General features: G+C 56.4%; 4 protein-coding genes across 5 annotated transcripts; 1 reads left to right on the top strand and 3 right to left on the bottom strand.

Moving 5' to 3' along the window:
* Positions 1 to 214: 214 nt before the first annotated feature.
* Rnf5 (ring finger protein 5) lies at positions 215 to 2,763 on the top strand. Its single transcript, XM_034524774.2, has 6 exons — positions 215 to 507; positions 1,526 to 1,544; positions 1,638 to 1,750; positions 1,845 to 1,899; positions 1,973 to 2,090; positions 2,168 to 2,763. Exons 1-6 carry the CDS (start codon positions 368 to 370, stop codon positions 2,263 to 2,265), a joined length of 543 nt encoding a protein of 180 aa, XP_034380665.1. The 5' UTR covers positions 215 to 367; the 3' UTR covers positions 2,266 to 2,763.
* A 145-nt stretch (positions 2,764 to 2,908) lies between these two features.
* Positions 2,909 to 5,990, bottom strand: Ager (advanced glycosylation end-product specific receptor). Its single transcript, XM_034524771.2, has 11 exons — positions 5,632 to 5,990; positions 5,337 to 5,443; positions 5,012 to 5,204; positions 4,771 to 4,835; positions 4,581 to 4,668; positions 4,308 to 4,490; positions 4,066 to 4,196; positions 3,755 to 3,896; positions 3,500 to 3,529; positions 3,260 to 3,386; positions 2,909 to 3,164 (listed from the first exon to the last, which is right to left on the bottom strand). The coding sequence occupies exons 1-11, from the start codon at positions 5,681 to 5,683 to the stop codon at positions 3,068 to 3,070; spliced, it is 1,215 nt and encodes a 404-aa protein (XP_034380662.1). The 5' UTR covers positions 5,684 to 5,990; the 3' UTR covers positions 2,909 to 3,067.
* A 156-nt stretch (positions 5,991 to 6,146) lies between these two features.
* Positions 6,147 to 10,951, bottom strand: Pbx2 (PBX homeobox 2). Of its 2 annotated transcripts, XM_034524768.2 has the most exons (9): positions 10,716 to 10,951; positions 9,852 to 9,925; positions 9,385 to 9,632; positions 9,105 to 9,295; positions 8,820 to 8,955; positions 8,585 to 8,738; positions 8,229 to 8,317; positions 7,833 to 7,919; positions 6,147 to 7,722 (listed from the first exon to the last, which is right to left on the bottom strand). In XM_034524768.2, the coding sequence occupies exons 1-9, from the start codon at positions 10,934 to 10,936 to the stop codon at positions 7,630 to 7,632; spliced, it is 1,293 nt and encodes a 430-aa protein (XP_034380659.1). In that variant the 5' UTR covers positions 10,937 to 10,951; the 3' UTR covers positions 6,147 to 7,629. The 2 variants fall into 2 exon arrangements, with proteins under 2 accessions (XP_034380659.1, XP_076772820.1); XM_076916705.1 differs by having other exon boundaries at positions 8,585 to 8,955.
* A 770-nt stretch (positions 10,952 to 11,721) lies between these two features.
* Positions 11,722 to 13,659, bottom strand: Gpsm3 (G protein signaling modulator 3). Its single transcript, XM_034524769.2, has 4 exons — positions 13,241 to 13,659; positions 12,930 to 13,032; positions 12,544 to 12,743; positions 11,722 to 12,308 (listed from the first exon to the last, which is right to left on the bottom strand). The coding sequence occupies exons 1-4, from the start codon at positions 13,457 to 13,459 to the stop codon at positions 12,171 to 12,173; spliced, it is 660 nt and encodes a 219-aa protein (XP_034380660.1). The 5' UTR covers positions 13,460 to 13,659; the 3' UTR covers positions 11,722 to 12,170.
* Position 13,660: the final 1 nt, after the last annotated feature.

Genomic DNA, 13,660 nt, shown 5'->3' with positions numbered 1-13,660 from the left:
CTGCTCCGACGAATCAGAGTCTCTGTAGCTGAGCCACAACACCGGCCTAGCTCATTATTACCAATCCCGCGGCAGGGCATAGTGACTGAAGCCTTATCAGCCAATCATCATCGTGCAAGGGTAGGGCCACACCTTTTCCCGCCCCCGCTCTTGGGTCAATCGTGTCCTTGGAATCCTGTATGATTGGCAGCCACCTCGACCAATACTGATGAGAAAACCTTGAAGTCTGCCCAACGATCGTGGGCAGAAGGCGGTCCTGCTTCGTTGGGGCGTGAGTGTGTGTGCCTGTGTGTGTGCGGTGTGTGAGTGTATATGTGTGTGTGCCTGGGGGTACTGAGGGCTACGTGGGGGCGAAGCAGAACTTGCCATGGCAGCAGCAGAAGAAGAGGACGGGGGCCCCGAAGGGCCAAATCGCGAGCGGGGCGGGGCGAGCGCGACCTTCGAATGTAATATATGTCTGGAGACAGCTCGCGAAGCTGTGGTCAGCGTGTGTGGCCACCTGTATTGGTGAGAATCCGAGTCAGGGGCTTGGGGTGAGGCGGCGGGGCTCATCTTTGTGCTGTGGAGATCGAGAGCGGGGACCATGCAGTTTTTTCAGATGACCCGAGGGCCCCCCATTCCCGCCCCATATACACGTAGGAGAGCCCTGAAGTGGGGACTTGTGTCTTTGCTGGTTTGTGTATGTGAAGGGGGCGCGGGGAGGCGGGAAGGGTCACGTCTGTGCAGATGAGCTGTCTGGAAAGGAGGGTTGTAGGAGCTGGTGCGTGATGAGGAGGGATGGGAAATGGGGGACACTACATATTCCTGCATGTGAGACATGAACCACAGTACCCCGTTAGATCTACCCAGCTGTTGAGATAAAAATAGGTGAGAGACTTTTCAGTTTAGGGGATGTGCCTGTCGGCGGAGGAGGGAAAGATCTAGGGACTGTGGGCCTAGATGTGGGCCATATTAAGATGACATGTGGGAGGGGGTGGTTTGTCAAACCTGGGGACGAGGGCATTGTCTAAGGACAGATGGAGAGGTTCCAGGGTCATGGAGAGAGGTTTTACTGAGCTTGAAGAAGGAAAGGAGCAGTGTGGGTGTATGTTCGTGATGGGAGTCTGGAGGATTAGGGGCAAGAATGGAGTCGGGCTGAAAGGAAACCTGTTGAATTGGGAAGTCACGTTCCGAGGCAGAAAGGGGAGCGGTTGAAGGGGGGGTGTGTCTCTCTGTGTGTGAAGAGACAGGGAGAGCCGGAGAAGAGACTGGAAGAGAGAAAAGGACAGAGTGGGAGGATGTTGGGGATCAAGTGTGAGTCCCTTTGAACTTTAGGTGTCAACGATGAGACGTTGAAAAAGTCAAGTTAGCAAGTAAGCTAGAAGTTGTCGGAAACATGGAGAAGACCATGACACTGTAGGAACAATACCTGGGAGAGTGGCAGTGGGCTTCCATGTCCTGGGTCTGCAGCTCTTTCCTATAGTTTGACATGTGTTTTTCTTTTTTTTTTTTTTTTTTTTTTTTTTTTTTTTTTTTTTTTCATCAGTTGGCCCTGTCTCCATCAGGTATGTATTCATGAGGTGGACAGGGAAATAGGGAGGGTCAAGAGGCTCAGAGACCCTCCTTGTACTTGAAAACACTTCATGTTTTCTTTCCAGTGGCTGGAGACACGGCCAGACCGGCAAGAGTGCCCGGTGTGTAAAGCAGGCATCAGCAGGGAGAAGGTTGTCCCTCTTTATGGGCGAGGGAACCAGAAGCCGCAGGATCCCAGGTAAGACCTGACAGGGTGCTGAGGGGTGGGTGGTGAAGGCTTATGTCCCAAAACAGGGTATGGGAATGCTGACTGCCTCTCTCCTTCCTCTCAGATTGAAAACTCCACCCCGCCCCCAGGGCCAGCGACCAGCTCCAGAGAGCAGAGGGGTGAGTCTCCTTGTCCAGCTGTGTCCCCGGTGCCCAAGCCTGTGGGTTTCTCTGACCTTCCCTGCCTCCCTAGGGGTTCCAGCCATTCGGTGATGCCGGGGGATTCCACTTCTCCTTTGGTGTTGGTGCCTTCCCCTTTGGCTTTTTCACCACCGTGTTCAATGCCCACGAGCCTTTCCGAAGGGGCGCAGGTAAGAATTTTCCCTAACCTCCCACCGGAGCCCTCTCCTGGTCCGACCAGCTTTTGAAGCTTACCTTTCCCCTGCAGGTGTGGATCTGGGACAGGGTCACCCGGCCTCCAGCTGGCAAGATTCCCTGTTCCTGTTCCTCGCCATCTTTTTCTTTTTCTGGCTGCTCAGTATTTGAGCTGTGTCTCCTCCCTGCCCACCTCCAGCTAGAGGAGAATCAGTATTGGAGTCCCTTGCTGGCCCTCCCTTGCTTTTGGACAACCCTCTTACTTCCATGACCCATCCCTGTCTGCTGAGGCCTCTCTCGGGAGCGCGTGGGGAGGAGTGACCAGTCTGCTCATGGTGGGATTGCCTGCTGCTGTGTACTGCTGGCCCAGTAGCACAGACAGTCCCAGCCTGGAGGACGGACAGACAGACAGGTGTCCAGTTCTCCCCTCTCCCAATCCTTTGCTTTCCCCCCAGATTTCTTGATTTGGTGTTTAAAGGTGGGCTCTCCCCAACTCCTCCACTTGACTTAATTTAATTTTTCTCCCTTCACTGTCTAATATGAATTTTGACTCTTTTTAAGTCTCTTTCCATCCCTCACTACCTCCTTTATTACAAATTCAAATAATAATAATAATAATAATAATAATAATAATAATAATAATAATAATAAAAGGTGAAGTGCATTGTTGGGAAGTCTCCCCAGTCTCTCCTTCCAGGACAGTGTGCTCTGCCCTGCCTGGGTAGACATTGGTACGGTGGTGTGAGGCATGGAGGGCCCTCCCCTGCAAAGTCCCCAGGGATGCCTCTCTCCCATCCACAGACCACAAGTCGGCAACATGTGTCAGGTGTTTACTCAGCATGGACCATGTGGGCTCTGGTTAGAGAAGAAAGTGCCTCAAGGTCAAATTGGGATCCTACACGGGGGAGCTGGTCCGGGGCCAGCACAACTGAAGGGCAAGTCAAAGGAGCGAGACAGGTTGGTCTGGGTGCTCTTAAGGTCCCCCTGCACCGTTCTCTGGCATCTCGGCTTCCTCCGACTGATTGAGCTCTGCGCGTTCCTCCTCGTCCTCCTGGCTTTCTGGGGACTTCCTGAGAAGGAACAGTGTTGTGGCATTCCGCTGGCCCGCGCTGGCCCGCTGTGACAGCCCTCACTTGCTGCCTGGAACCCACAGGCTTTCACTCACCTCTCCTCACGTCCAGCTTGTCGTTTTCGCCACAGGATGGCCCCAATGAGCAGGGCGGCTATTCCCAGGCCTCCCAGGATCCCCAAGGCCAGGGCTAGCGGTCCCAGCCCAGACCCACCCACAGAGCCTGTAGGGACATAGGGAAGGTTGGGGGCAAAGCTCTAGCACACACCGCTCCTTCCTTGTGACCCCAGTCACACGCCGCAGCCATATGCCTCTGACATTAGTCCAGCCCCTCACCTGCAGCTGGCCCCTCATTGCTGGAAGTTTCTGGAAGACAAAAAGTGGTCAGAGGGAAGACTTGAGCTCAGGCCCAGTGGCATCTCCCCTTAGCGGAGAAGCTGGACTTCTCCTGACAGGCTTTTGGGTACACTGAGGAAGCAGTGGTGTGACTATTGGGGTTCTTGTCTGAGTGGGTAGGGAGTTGGAGTCTTGTGTCCCTCACCTCAGCCTCCCCCTACCCCTGCCCATCCCTGGGATTTGGGGAGGGGTTACCTGTGACCCTGATGCTGACAGGAGGGCTTTCCTGACGTCCATGGCTAGGGTGGGTGGCCACACAGCTGTAAATGCCCTCATCCTCATGCTCTACCTCAGGGAGGAGCAGCACAGGGCTGAGGGCAAGGGGCAGGGGTGCGCCCTGGTGGGAAGGAGGGGCAGGAGACTGTTAGACACCCTGCCCACACATCCTGGACTTCATCTCCACAGCCTCATATTCTGTCTCCCAGCCCACTGGGCTCTCAGACTACCTGCCTGGCGTTAGCCCCCTGCCTGTCACTCCCCACTCTCAGGCCTTCCGAAGCACTCACATCTTTTATCCAGTGGATCTGAGGAGGGGGCTGAGCAGAGATGGCACAGGTCAGGGTCACAGTCCCACCAGGAGGAACTGTTCCACCTTCAGGCTCAACCAACAGCTGAATGCCCTCTGGAGGCAGGAGCTCTGGGTGGGGATGGGCATGGAGTCCATCAGGACACCTGACAGCCGGCCTGATGGCCCTGGGATTGACCCCTGCCTCCCTGAGAGCCAGCTGGGCCCTCCCTCCCTACCCACCCCTGACTCGGGGCTGGATGGGGGCTGTGTTCAGGGGTCTGCGCCGGGGAAGGCCCAGGCTGAAGCTGCAGGAGAAGGTTGGATGGGTGGCTCCTCCTGGGGCTGGGGTCACTGTCAGCTCTGACCGCAGTGTGAAGAGTCCTGTCTCAGAGTCTCTCCTGGTGTCTTCCTTCACAATTGTTCCTGCAGTGGGTACAATGAGATCAAATGCCCAAAATGGTATGGAGGGACAGCAGAAGAAGGTAGTTGGGTGCAGGGCACCCTGTCCCTCACCTTTGCCATCAGGAATCAGAAGTTTCCCATCCAAGTGCCAGCTAAGGGACCCTGCAGGGTAGCTTCCCTCAGACACACAGGTCCCCACCTGGAGAAAGAATGGAGACCTCACCCTCTGACTCTGTGGAAGGCAACACAGGCACACATGTGCATTCAAAGGACCCTCTCTATTTTCTTGTTTTTCTACTACCTTATTAGGGACACTGGCTGTGAGTTCAGAGGCAGGATCTACAATCTCTGTCTTCCCAGGAATCTCTGGAGGGAAAATTCAGTCATAAGCCTGCCTTTGGAGGTCTCACACTCCAGCAATGGGAGGAAAGGCAGTGGAGATCAGAGATCCAGACACACCAGGGTTAAGAGTCAAGGGCTGGGGTTAAATGAAGGCTTTTTGTTAAATACAAAGTGACTTAGCCAAGGCCTGGAACCCTTACGGTAGACTCGGACTCGGTAGTTGGACTTGACCTCCTTCCCGTGCCTGTTAGTTGCCCGACACCGGAAAGTCCCCTCATCCATAATTCCGATAGCTGGAAGGAGGAGCGAGCCATTGGGGAGGATTCGAGCCACACTGTCCCAGGGGCCTCCCTGGGGAGAGAGGACCTTCCAAGCTTCAGTCCTTCCTGTGTTCTGCAAAGAAGAGAAAAACCTAAGCAGACTGCTCCCTCTGGGGAAGAACTACGTAGGCAAGATGGGGTGCTGGGGACCCTCAAGGATAGCTCCTGAGGTTGAGTGGCCAAGTGAGTGTGGGTTCCTGCTTACCAGTTTCCATTCTAGCTGCTGGGGCGGCTTCTTAGGGGCCCCCTTACAGCTTAGCACAAGTGGCTCTCCAATCCGGGCTGTGATGTTCTGACCACCAGCTACAGCTCCTGGTGGTAGCATCGTTGGAGGAAGGTGGAAAGGGAGAGGTGGGGCTGGTTTGTGTAGGACAGGGAGGGTGAGGGTCTTTGGAACGTGGTGCCCAGGTTCAGGGGGATTTCTAGGGAGAAGGGAGGTCCTGGGGGGATGGGAGCAGGGCTGCTGATGGGGAGAGTTGGTGGGGCTGGGAGTGGCTCACCCCAGAGAGCAAGAACCAGCACCCAGGCTCCAGCTGCTGTCCCCGCCGGCATGGTGCTTCCTTCCTAGACTCCTGGTTCTGTCTGTCCCTCTTCCCGCTGTGGTCGCTGCCCTAGGTGGGGCTTGTACCCTCTACCCTGCCCCCACCTCCCATCTTGTCCCGTCAGAGAATGCCAGGAATCCATGCTTCTGGGACAAGAGTCCTTCAGGTACTAGAAGCAACCTCACCCCACCTGAGGGCACTGGCAGCCTCCAGGCACAGCCTCTCCCTGGGGTAGGGTTCTACATCAATAAGGATCTCATCTCCTTCAGCCCACCGGGTTGATGAGTCCCAGAGGTTCACTAGTGCTCGGTCTTGACCTGGGCAGGTTGTTAGGCAACATGGTCCAGCCTGGTCTATTGTCATTCTGGGTACATCTTTGTAGTGAGGGCTGGCCCCAAACCTGTTGGAGCTTTGTAAAAATTATTCTTTTGGAGGAGTTTTTGTTTTTTGGAAGAAAAAAGTTCTCAACTAAACCCAGGGGAAAAAGAAATCTCTTTATTTAAAACTGACATTTCCTTTCTACAAGTTTACAAGTGAGGAGAGAAACTGCCCCTGGCCCCTGCCTCCCACCGCCCTCTTCACACAGTCCCTCAGTCCAGCCTGGGCCTTTAATGGGAGGGGTTTCCCACTGTGACAGTCTTGAAGATCCTGAGGATGTCTGAGGGGGTCAGAAAGAAAGGTTCAGGGATGAGATATTTTTAACCTTCCCTCACACCTGGCTTTCTGCGACCTCCCTCCTCTCCCCAATCCCTTGATTTTGGCATGAGATTAAGAACTGAACAGAAACACTTATTTCTGGGAAACTGGGGTGGACAGGTATAGAAGCACCAGCCCATATATAGCTTATTTGGCAAGAACTCCCCTCCACCATCAATCTTCTCCACTCTGCAAACAGTTTAATAAACCAAACAAAACAAAAAAGCCTTTTGACTTTTTCAAAATCATTGAGTTCAGTCCAGACTTGCCCAAAGGTTATTGGGGAGGTGTGGGGGAGACAGGAGGCTACAGGGGTTTCGTGCTCCAAATCAAATACAGCAGAGATTTGCCTGCACAAGCTAAGAAACACCTAAGTGTCCAGGCTGAGGACATGGTGTCCTACAAAATCCACTTCCCCACTGGTAGGCCTGGAGCAAGTAGCCAGCACCAGTTCTCTGTTCTCTTACTAGGCCCCTTTGGCTCTTACTTCTCACGTGGGTAAACAAAAATACATCAGCATGTTTATTTAAAACATACACACACACCCACACACACACCCAAAATCCTACCTCTTCAAACTATTAAAAATTAAGAATCACCACTACCAATAAAAACAATTTAAAAAAAATACAGATTCAGGGTTTCTTTTCTAAAAGAGAGAGAAAAAAAAAAAAAAAGTCCAGCTCCAAAGCCTCGTCAACAATTTTCTAAAGTAGCAGAAACTCCCTCCGAGGTAGATATCTGAGTCAGACACTCTTGTCCACCGAGCAATTCTATTGGTTTAAGATGAGCTGCGTATGAGGTAATAAAGCCGTCTGGAGGGGCAGAAGGTGGGGATGCATGGGGGAGGGGGTGTTGGCCCAGGGCCTCTATCCAAGAGTCCCCATTTTTGGCATCTCTGGGTCGGGCAGGGCTGACGTCTCCAGATTCCAAAGTATATAAGTGGGGTGGGGAACAGAAGTAGGGGAGCCCAAGACAAACACAATTGGTGTTAGGTTGTAGATTTAAGAGAGATATCTGAGAAATAGGTATCTGGTTTTTTGTGAGAGGGGGGAAAAAAGAAAAGAAAGAAGAAACGGGGACACCCCACTCTCCCTGCCACGCGGTCAGCACCCCAGCACCGAGTGTCTAGTCAGGGAGGGCACAACCCCAATCGCCCTCTGTTTTGTGCTTCTGTGGGGTTTGTCCTCTAGATGCCCAGAGTCTTCCTTAAGAGTTGCCTGGTGGGAGCCCCCAGCCCTGCGACCTTGAGGGGCAAGGTCAGTTGGAGGTGTCAGAGTGAACACTTCCTGGTCCCTCTGTTGGGGATGTCACCGAGGACGGGGTCACAGCCTCCTGCCAGCCACCATTGGCCTGGTAAAAAAGAATGAGAGTCAGAATGGGGAAATCCCAGCGTGGGGGTCACACTCCCATCCTGGTGAGAGCTACACGCTGGAGGCGGAAAGGCCCTTCGACCCACTCACCCGAATTTCTCGAGGACTGTATATCTGGCTTCCCCCGATGTTATCCCCGTAGCTCCCTGGCCCCATCGAGTGTCGGAGCGATTCCACCTGCAGGACACACAAAAAGGCATGACACACAGGTGCCTTGGAAGGGGCCGTCTGTGTTTGGGGGTGGGGCAGGGCACACACAGCTCAGCAGGTAAAGGCATTCGTCAAGTAAACCCTGGTGATCTGAGCTTGATCCCTGGAACCCACCTAAGACAGGAGAACTGACCGCGCCGAGTTGCCCTGTGATGGGCATGCAGTCACACATATATGCAGTCACACATACACACACGTGTATGCAGTCACACATATACCCGCCTCCCTATCATGCACTCAGCAATCAAAGAGAAAAGAGGAGGTGGGCCTTCTGACCTGGGAAGCAGGGTAGGAATCTCCGTTGAGCCCGGGCATCCCCAGAAACATGTCTCCGGATCCTGAGAGATTGAAAGAGCCGCCAGAGCCTTGGGAAGGCAGAGAGAGAATCAGAGAAAAGGTGCAGGGCCCTCTGATGGGGGACAGGAGGTAAACCCAACCCTTAGCTTTCGGAAAGCTCACTCTGGAAGTATATGCAGATTAAGCACAAAACAGGAGGCCCGCCCTTTGAACAGGCTACTGGTGAACTGGCTACCCACTTACGGCCCTTGACATGACCACCCCATCTTAGCCTGGTCTTTCACACACTGGAGGAAACACACAAAGCAGCCAGCTAGCGTGGCAGTGGGCTGCACCTGCAGAGGACGGGGGCGTTGGAGAACTGGTCCGGCTGTGGCCCCCCTGGGCGACCGACACGGCTGTCTTCACAGCATAGATGTTTGCCTCCTCCTGGAACTTCCCAATATTTTTCTTGTAGCGAATTCGCTTGTTACCAAACCAGTTGGAAACCTGCAGTGTTGGGCAGAGGGGGTCAAGTGGAACCCTTTCTCTGGGACCCCTCTCCGAGTAACATCTGAGAACCCCGAGTACCTGAGAGACTGTGATGCCACACTTCTTGGCAAGCTCTTCTTTGGCCTCCTCACTAGGATAAGGGTTACTCAAGTGGGAGTAGAAATATTCATTCAGGACCTCAGTGGCCTGTTTGCTGAAGTTCCGGCGTTTTCGTCTGCAAAGAGAGAAGCACTGAGAACGTCAGGAACTCTAGGAGGTAGCATCCTTATACTGCCCTTCTGGATACCTGGGCAGCCCAGGGGTCTCGGAGAGGTATGGAAGGGAACCGTATGGGGACCAGGCTCAGGAGTCCCCGAGCCCCACCTGGCATCCAGAAATCGAGAGCGCAGGATCATGACGGCCTCGCACGTGCTCTGCTTGAGCTGCATCTGGATGGCGCTGAACTTCCGGTGAATGATGCTGACCATCCGCTCCATCTCCTTAGGGGCGACGGGACGCGTGCGGCTCTGCTCCCTCAGCAGGTTCATGACGTGAGTTGTGAACTCATTGCATGCCTATTGGAGCGGGTAGGCCATTGAGGAGCCCCGTGGCTTGGGGCCCTTTTCACTCTTCTGGGCCACCTCACCTGCTCGCCTCTCCTCACCTGCTCATACTTCTCCAGCTCTGAGTGGTAGATGTGGCGGATCTGGGCAAGCTTGCTGCGATAGTCCGAGTGTTCTATGGAGTTGTCCGGGGACACCCCACCTCCGGAGGCTGCGGCTGCTGCAGCTGCTGCCGCGGAGCCTCCCCCTTTCTCGGGTCCAGCCACACCTTCTGCCAGAAGCATGTTGTCAAGGCGCATCAGCTGCGGGTCCACTGGCTCCTCCTCTTGGGAACTCCGAATGCTAAGGCCTAGCGGGCGGGCAAGCGGACTTCAGGAACCCCTCACCCCCGTCAGAGCTCCGTCCTCTGGTGTCTCTCGAAGACCCGAGGCTCCAGGCTTCCCTTCCCCACTTCCTTCCAAGCAGCCTCCGTGGCGCTCAATTTCCACGGGGCTTCAAGTTGTCAAACTCTGAGCCCCGAGGTCGAGTCTTGCTCCCAGAATTGCGAGTCAGAGGGGCATCCACGTACCAGTTTTCTCCTTGATTTCACACAGGACACTAAACAGGGCAGGTTTCATTCGGTGACAGTTTAGGGCGTGTTTCCTTAGGAGAAACGGGAGGAGAGAAAGAGTTCAGGCGGCAGGTAGAGGAGAGACCCGAGGGGTGCTAGGAAGTAAGGTGGGGGCATAATCTGTGAGGGGGTAAGTGGGAATGGAGGTGGAGTGGAGCCCGAGGGAGTTCTTGAGATCAGCTGCCATAGCTTCGGGAAGCGGCTGGGCCACAGGAAGCAGAAGATGCAGGCAATGGGGCTAAAGTCACTATGGGCGGGCTGAGGCAGAGAGGGATGGTTCAAGCAAAAAGATGGAGAAAGGATCAAGAGATGACTTTAGAAATAAAGGTGACTAGGTAGGTTCTGGAGTAGGGGAGGCAGAGGTTGTTAGTTCGAGGCGGTAGGGGGCCTGGAAGCGGGGTGCCCTGCTACGTGGGAGCTCGGAACAGTGTGTGGGCTGAGCAGGGGAAAGGCTGTTGAGGACTCTTGGAGGCCCCGACCTCCGTGGAAGGGACCGTGTGGAGATCCTGGATCCGTAAGTGGAGAATGGGGTGGGCTAGCCGGAGAGTTAGGGAGGGCAGCTTCGGCTGAGAACAGTTTCTAAGTCTGGGAGGCAGGAGATGGGCCGGTGTAGACTGTAGGGGTCAGCAAAAGGTTAGGAGGGAGCGAGACCACCTGGGGTTCCCTCTGTGGAGGTTTGAGGGCCTAGGGGCAAAGCAAGCTTGGAGAGAACACTAGAAGTAAGGAAAGAAAAAGAGTTGCAAGATCCAGAGAGGGCCTGGGGGAGGGGGGCTCGCAGAGGACTCAGAGCTGTGAGCGGGGTCCCGGGGTGGGGGCACTCACTTGGCCTGGGCCTCGTCCAGGCTCTGGTCGGTGATGGTCATTATCTGTTGCAGAATGTCCCCGATGTCTTGCTTCCCTCGGCCTCCCGGGACCCCCCCACCTCCCCCACCGGGGTCTCCGCCACCGGGAGGCTCGCCAGGGCCCCCGGGCTCCCCACCTACCAGCCCCAGACCCCCACGGCCCCCGCCCGGAGGGGGCGGCCCCAGCAGCCGCTCGTCCATAGCTGGGGGGGGGCCCTGAGGCCCCCTCCCTGCTCGCCCCTCCCCCCGCCGGGTGACTTCCCCCCCCAAACTCGCTGGGGCCGCTGCTCCCTCCGCCCCAACCCCGCCCGGCAACCCGCCTCCCGGCTCCCCTCGGGGGTTCACCCCGGCACTGAAGGGGAGACCCGGGGTGCCGCCTGGGCACCCCCACAGGAGACCCCGGCCCCCGGCGGCGGAGAAAATGGAGCCGGAGAGAGAGAGAGAGAGAGAGAGAGGAGGCCCAAGCGGGGGTGTGTGTGCGAGAGGAGGGAGGAGGGAGAAGGGGGAGCGAGGGAGGCGGCTGGGGGAGGGGAGCGGGAGGAAGAGGAGGGGAGGAGAGGAGGAACGGGGAGGAGCCGGGGGCGGGGAGACGCAGGCCGGGCGCGGCGGGTGGAGGCGGGAGCGGCCGGGCGGCCGGGGAGACACGGGGTTGGCCCCGGGGCTGGCCGAGCCGGCGCTGGGGCGGAGGGCGTCTCGGCCACCTGGGTTCGCAGCCCATCGTCGGGTCGTGCGGACTCCGGCCTCTGGAATGTTCTCCGACAGCTCGGTTCATATTTCTTGTTCTAATGACTCCCCTCCTTGTTCGACTTAATTAAAACCGGGAGACTGGGGGCTGGGGGAGATGATTAGGGAGGTCTCCAGCCGCTGCTTAATGAGCCAGTAATTAACCAGCCAGGGAGGGGAGCTGGCCTCTGGCCAGATCGCGGAGAGCGGCTGCCGCAGGCCTCACCTACCCACCTTGCACCCCCCCAGATACCAGTCTTCAGTCCAGAGGGGAATTATATTTATTCACACAACCAAAACATCAGACAGACGCAGCAGCAGGGTGGGGGCGGGGCTAAGGGTCGCTTCACCGCCTCTGGGCCCCTCCGCCTGGGGCCGGGGTGCAGCGAGTACTAGACGGTTGTCTTACTCTTCGCCTTTTTTTTTCTCACTAGGCTGGGACAGGCCTCAGCCCTCACACCCTGTTTAGTAGCTTGACAGCTCAGGATAGAGACTCTTAACTGTCTTAGGGAGTTGTGTCCGCCCTACCTTGCTTATCTTCAAGGTTAGAGTACTTGTCCCAAGTCCAGTCCCCAGGGAAAGTGGGTGGTAAATACTGCAATTTTAGCCGGGTCTTCAGTTTCTGGTAGCCCTGCCAAACAGGGTTGAAGACCTTCGGGGAGTGTCCCAGCTTTGAGGCCCAGAGAGAAGGGACTGGTCGGGAACTCGGGTCTCAGCAAGTATGTGGAGGAGGCCGGGATCTCTGTTCCTCCATTCGGCCTCCACCTTGAACCCTCAGCAGCAACTCCAGGAGCTCCTGCCCCCCGGGGGGAAGGGGCGGGTCAGAGCGTTGAGCTTCAATCCGCTGGCACTAGAGATGCGGAGGGAGAGAAGGGCATTGGTAGCCTGTGATGGTTTTGGGAATGAGGGGCCAGGGTTGGTGTGGGGCAGATAGGAAATCTGTGATGGGGATAGGGAGACTATACGCTTGCCAAAGGACGGATGGTTAGGGAGAAAGAAATTAGGGCTGAAGCAGACGGCCAGCTAGGATACCTGGGTCTTGCCTTCATGGGTGCATGGGGTGGGTGGGGTGGGATGTGCCTTACCTGGTGGCTAAGAATAGTGCTGTAAAGCTGTTCTTTGTCTTCAAGAAGTCGAGGTGGGGTTGGGGCTAGGCTTGGGGGGACCTTGGGGTTGTGGAAGGTGGCCCTCTGTTCCTCTAGGCGTCGGGACTGGGCTTCAGCCACCAGGTCCAGAAGGAGCTCAGTCTGCAGGGAGAGCAGGGAGCCAGAACGGGGCCCTAGGGCTATGGGAGAGGAGGGAGGAGGGTTCAGACCCAGAGGCTGTGGCAGAATGGAGTAGCAAGGGGTGGGGACAGGTGAGCTGGTGGACTAGGTTAGGGACCAGCAGGCCAGCAGGTGTGATGGTTAGTGGACCTATGCTGGGGTAGCCTGGGTGATGGGGTCAAGAGCTCCCAGGGTTGGTGGGGTACCTGTGTGTCGGGTTCCAGGAGGAGGGGGGGAGGGAGGAGCAGATCTCCAAGGCCGTGCGGTGGAGTTCACAGGGGGCCAGCCCTGATCATCCTGCGGGAGACTCTGATACCAAGACATGTTCATTCCAGTCAGGGGTGTGTGTGAGCGGAGGGCTAGGCCAGTGACCCATTTCCCCTGTGTTTCTGTCTTGGTGTGCCCAAGCTTTCCCAAGTCTCCTGTGTCCATCTGTCACTAGGATACCGCTCTAGGTCCCCACATGTCCCTTCTCCGTGGGTTGGTCCCCCAACCCGGCACCCCAGCCGCTGCTCACCTGCTCACCATCTTCTTCCTGGGGTCTTTCAGCCTCCATCCCTGGACTTGGGGAGAGACACTGATGGGGAGGGGTGACTGGAATTTGGAGGAGGACGGGAACCTTGGGTTCCTGAGGGGAATGGGGGCTGGAAGGGGTGGGGGTGAGCTGGGGGCTGGATGCCTGGGTACTGAGCAGGAAGCTGGGCTCCTGGTCAACCCCCCCATGGGCCCCGCCCATCTCTGTCAACTTCCTCCATCCTCTTTTTCCCACCCAAACAGCTTGTTTGACCTCTCTTGCCCCAGGGGAGGACAGAGACCGGGAGAAACTTCAGCTGCTGGAGGGGAGCCTGCTCCTGACTGGGTGGATTCCTGCCTTCTCATCTCCAGAGCCTCAGTAACCCCCTAGCGTGCCACACTGCTCCTTCATCCCCACCTCCCC

This window comes from Arvicanthis niloticus, chromosome 20 (assembly GCF_011762505.2).
Source record: "Arvicanthis niloticus isolate mArvNil1 chromosome 20, mArvNil1.pat.X, whole genome shotgun sequence".
In the NCBI taxonomy this organism is placed as follows: Eukaryota; Metazoa; Chordata; class Mammalia; order Rodentia; family Muridae; genus Arvicanthis; species Arvicanthis niloticus.
The sequence above is the reverse complement of the archived record's forward strand: the minus strand, read 5'-3'. Positions and strand labels throughout refer to the sequence as shown.

Bases quoted from the DNA above. Each gene is read 5' to 3' on its own strand.
- Rnf5 (XM_034524774.2), top strand. From the start codon at position 368: ATGGCAGCAGCAGAAGAAGAGGACGGGGGCCCCGAAGGGCCAAATCGC. The intron at 1,900-1,972 runs GTGAGTCTCCTT...CTGCCTCCCTAG, and splicing joins CAGCTCCAGAGAGCAGAGGG to GGGTTCCAGCCATTCGGTGA. The intron at 2,091-2,167 runs GTAAGAATTTTC...TTTCCCCTGCAG, and splicing joins GCCTTTCCGAAGGGGCGCAG to GTGTGGATCTGGGACAGGGT.
- Ager (XM_034524771.2), bottom strand. From the start codon at position 5,683: ATGCCGGCGGGGACAGCAGCTGGAGCCTGGGTGCTGGTTCTTGCTCTC. The intron at 4,669-4,770 runs GTAGTAGAAAAA...TTCTTTCTCCAG, and splicing joins CAGCCAGTGTCCCTAATAAG to GTGGGGACCTGTGTGTCTGA. The intron at 3,897-4,065 runs GTGAGTGCTTCG...CCTTCCCACCAG, and splicing joins AGATCCACTGGATAAAAGAT to GGCGCACCCCTGCCCCTTGC.
- Pbx2 (XM_076916705.1), bottom strand. From the start codon at position 10,936: ATGGACGAGCGGCTGCTGGGGCCGCCCCCTCCGGGCGGGGGCCGTGGG. The intron at 9,926-10,715 runs GTGAGTGCCCCC...GTTTCTCCTAAG, and splicing joins CTGGACGAGGCCCAGGCCAA to GAAACACGCCCTAAACTGTC. The intron at 7,723-7,832 runs GTGAGTGGGTCG...CTTTTTTACCAG, and splicing joins ACAGTCCTCGAGAAATTCGG to GCCAATGGTGGCTGGCAGGA.
- Gpsm3 (XM_034524769.2), bottom strand. From the start codon at position 13,459: ATGGGCGGGGCCCATGGGGGGGTTGACCAGGAGCCCAGCTTCCTGCTC. The intron at 13,033-13,240 runs GTGAGCAGCGGC...TCTTGGTATCAG, and splicing joins AGGAAGAAGATGGTGAGCAG to AGTCTCCCGCAGGATGATCA. The intron at 12,309-12,543 runs GTAAGGCACATC...CCGCATCTCTAG, and splicing joins GCACTATTCTTAGCCACCAG to TGCCAGCGGATTGAAGCTCA.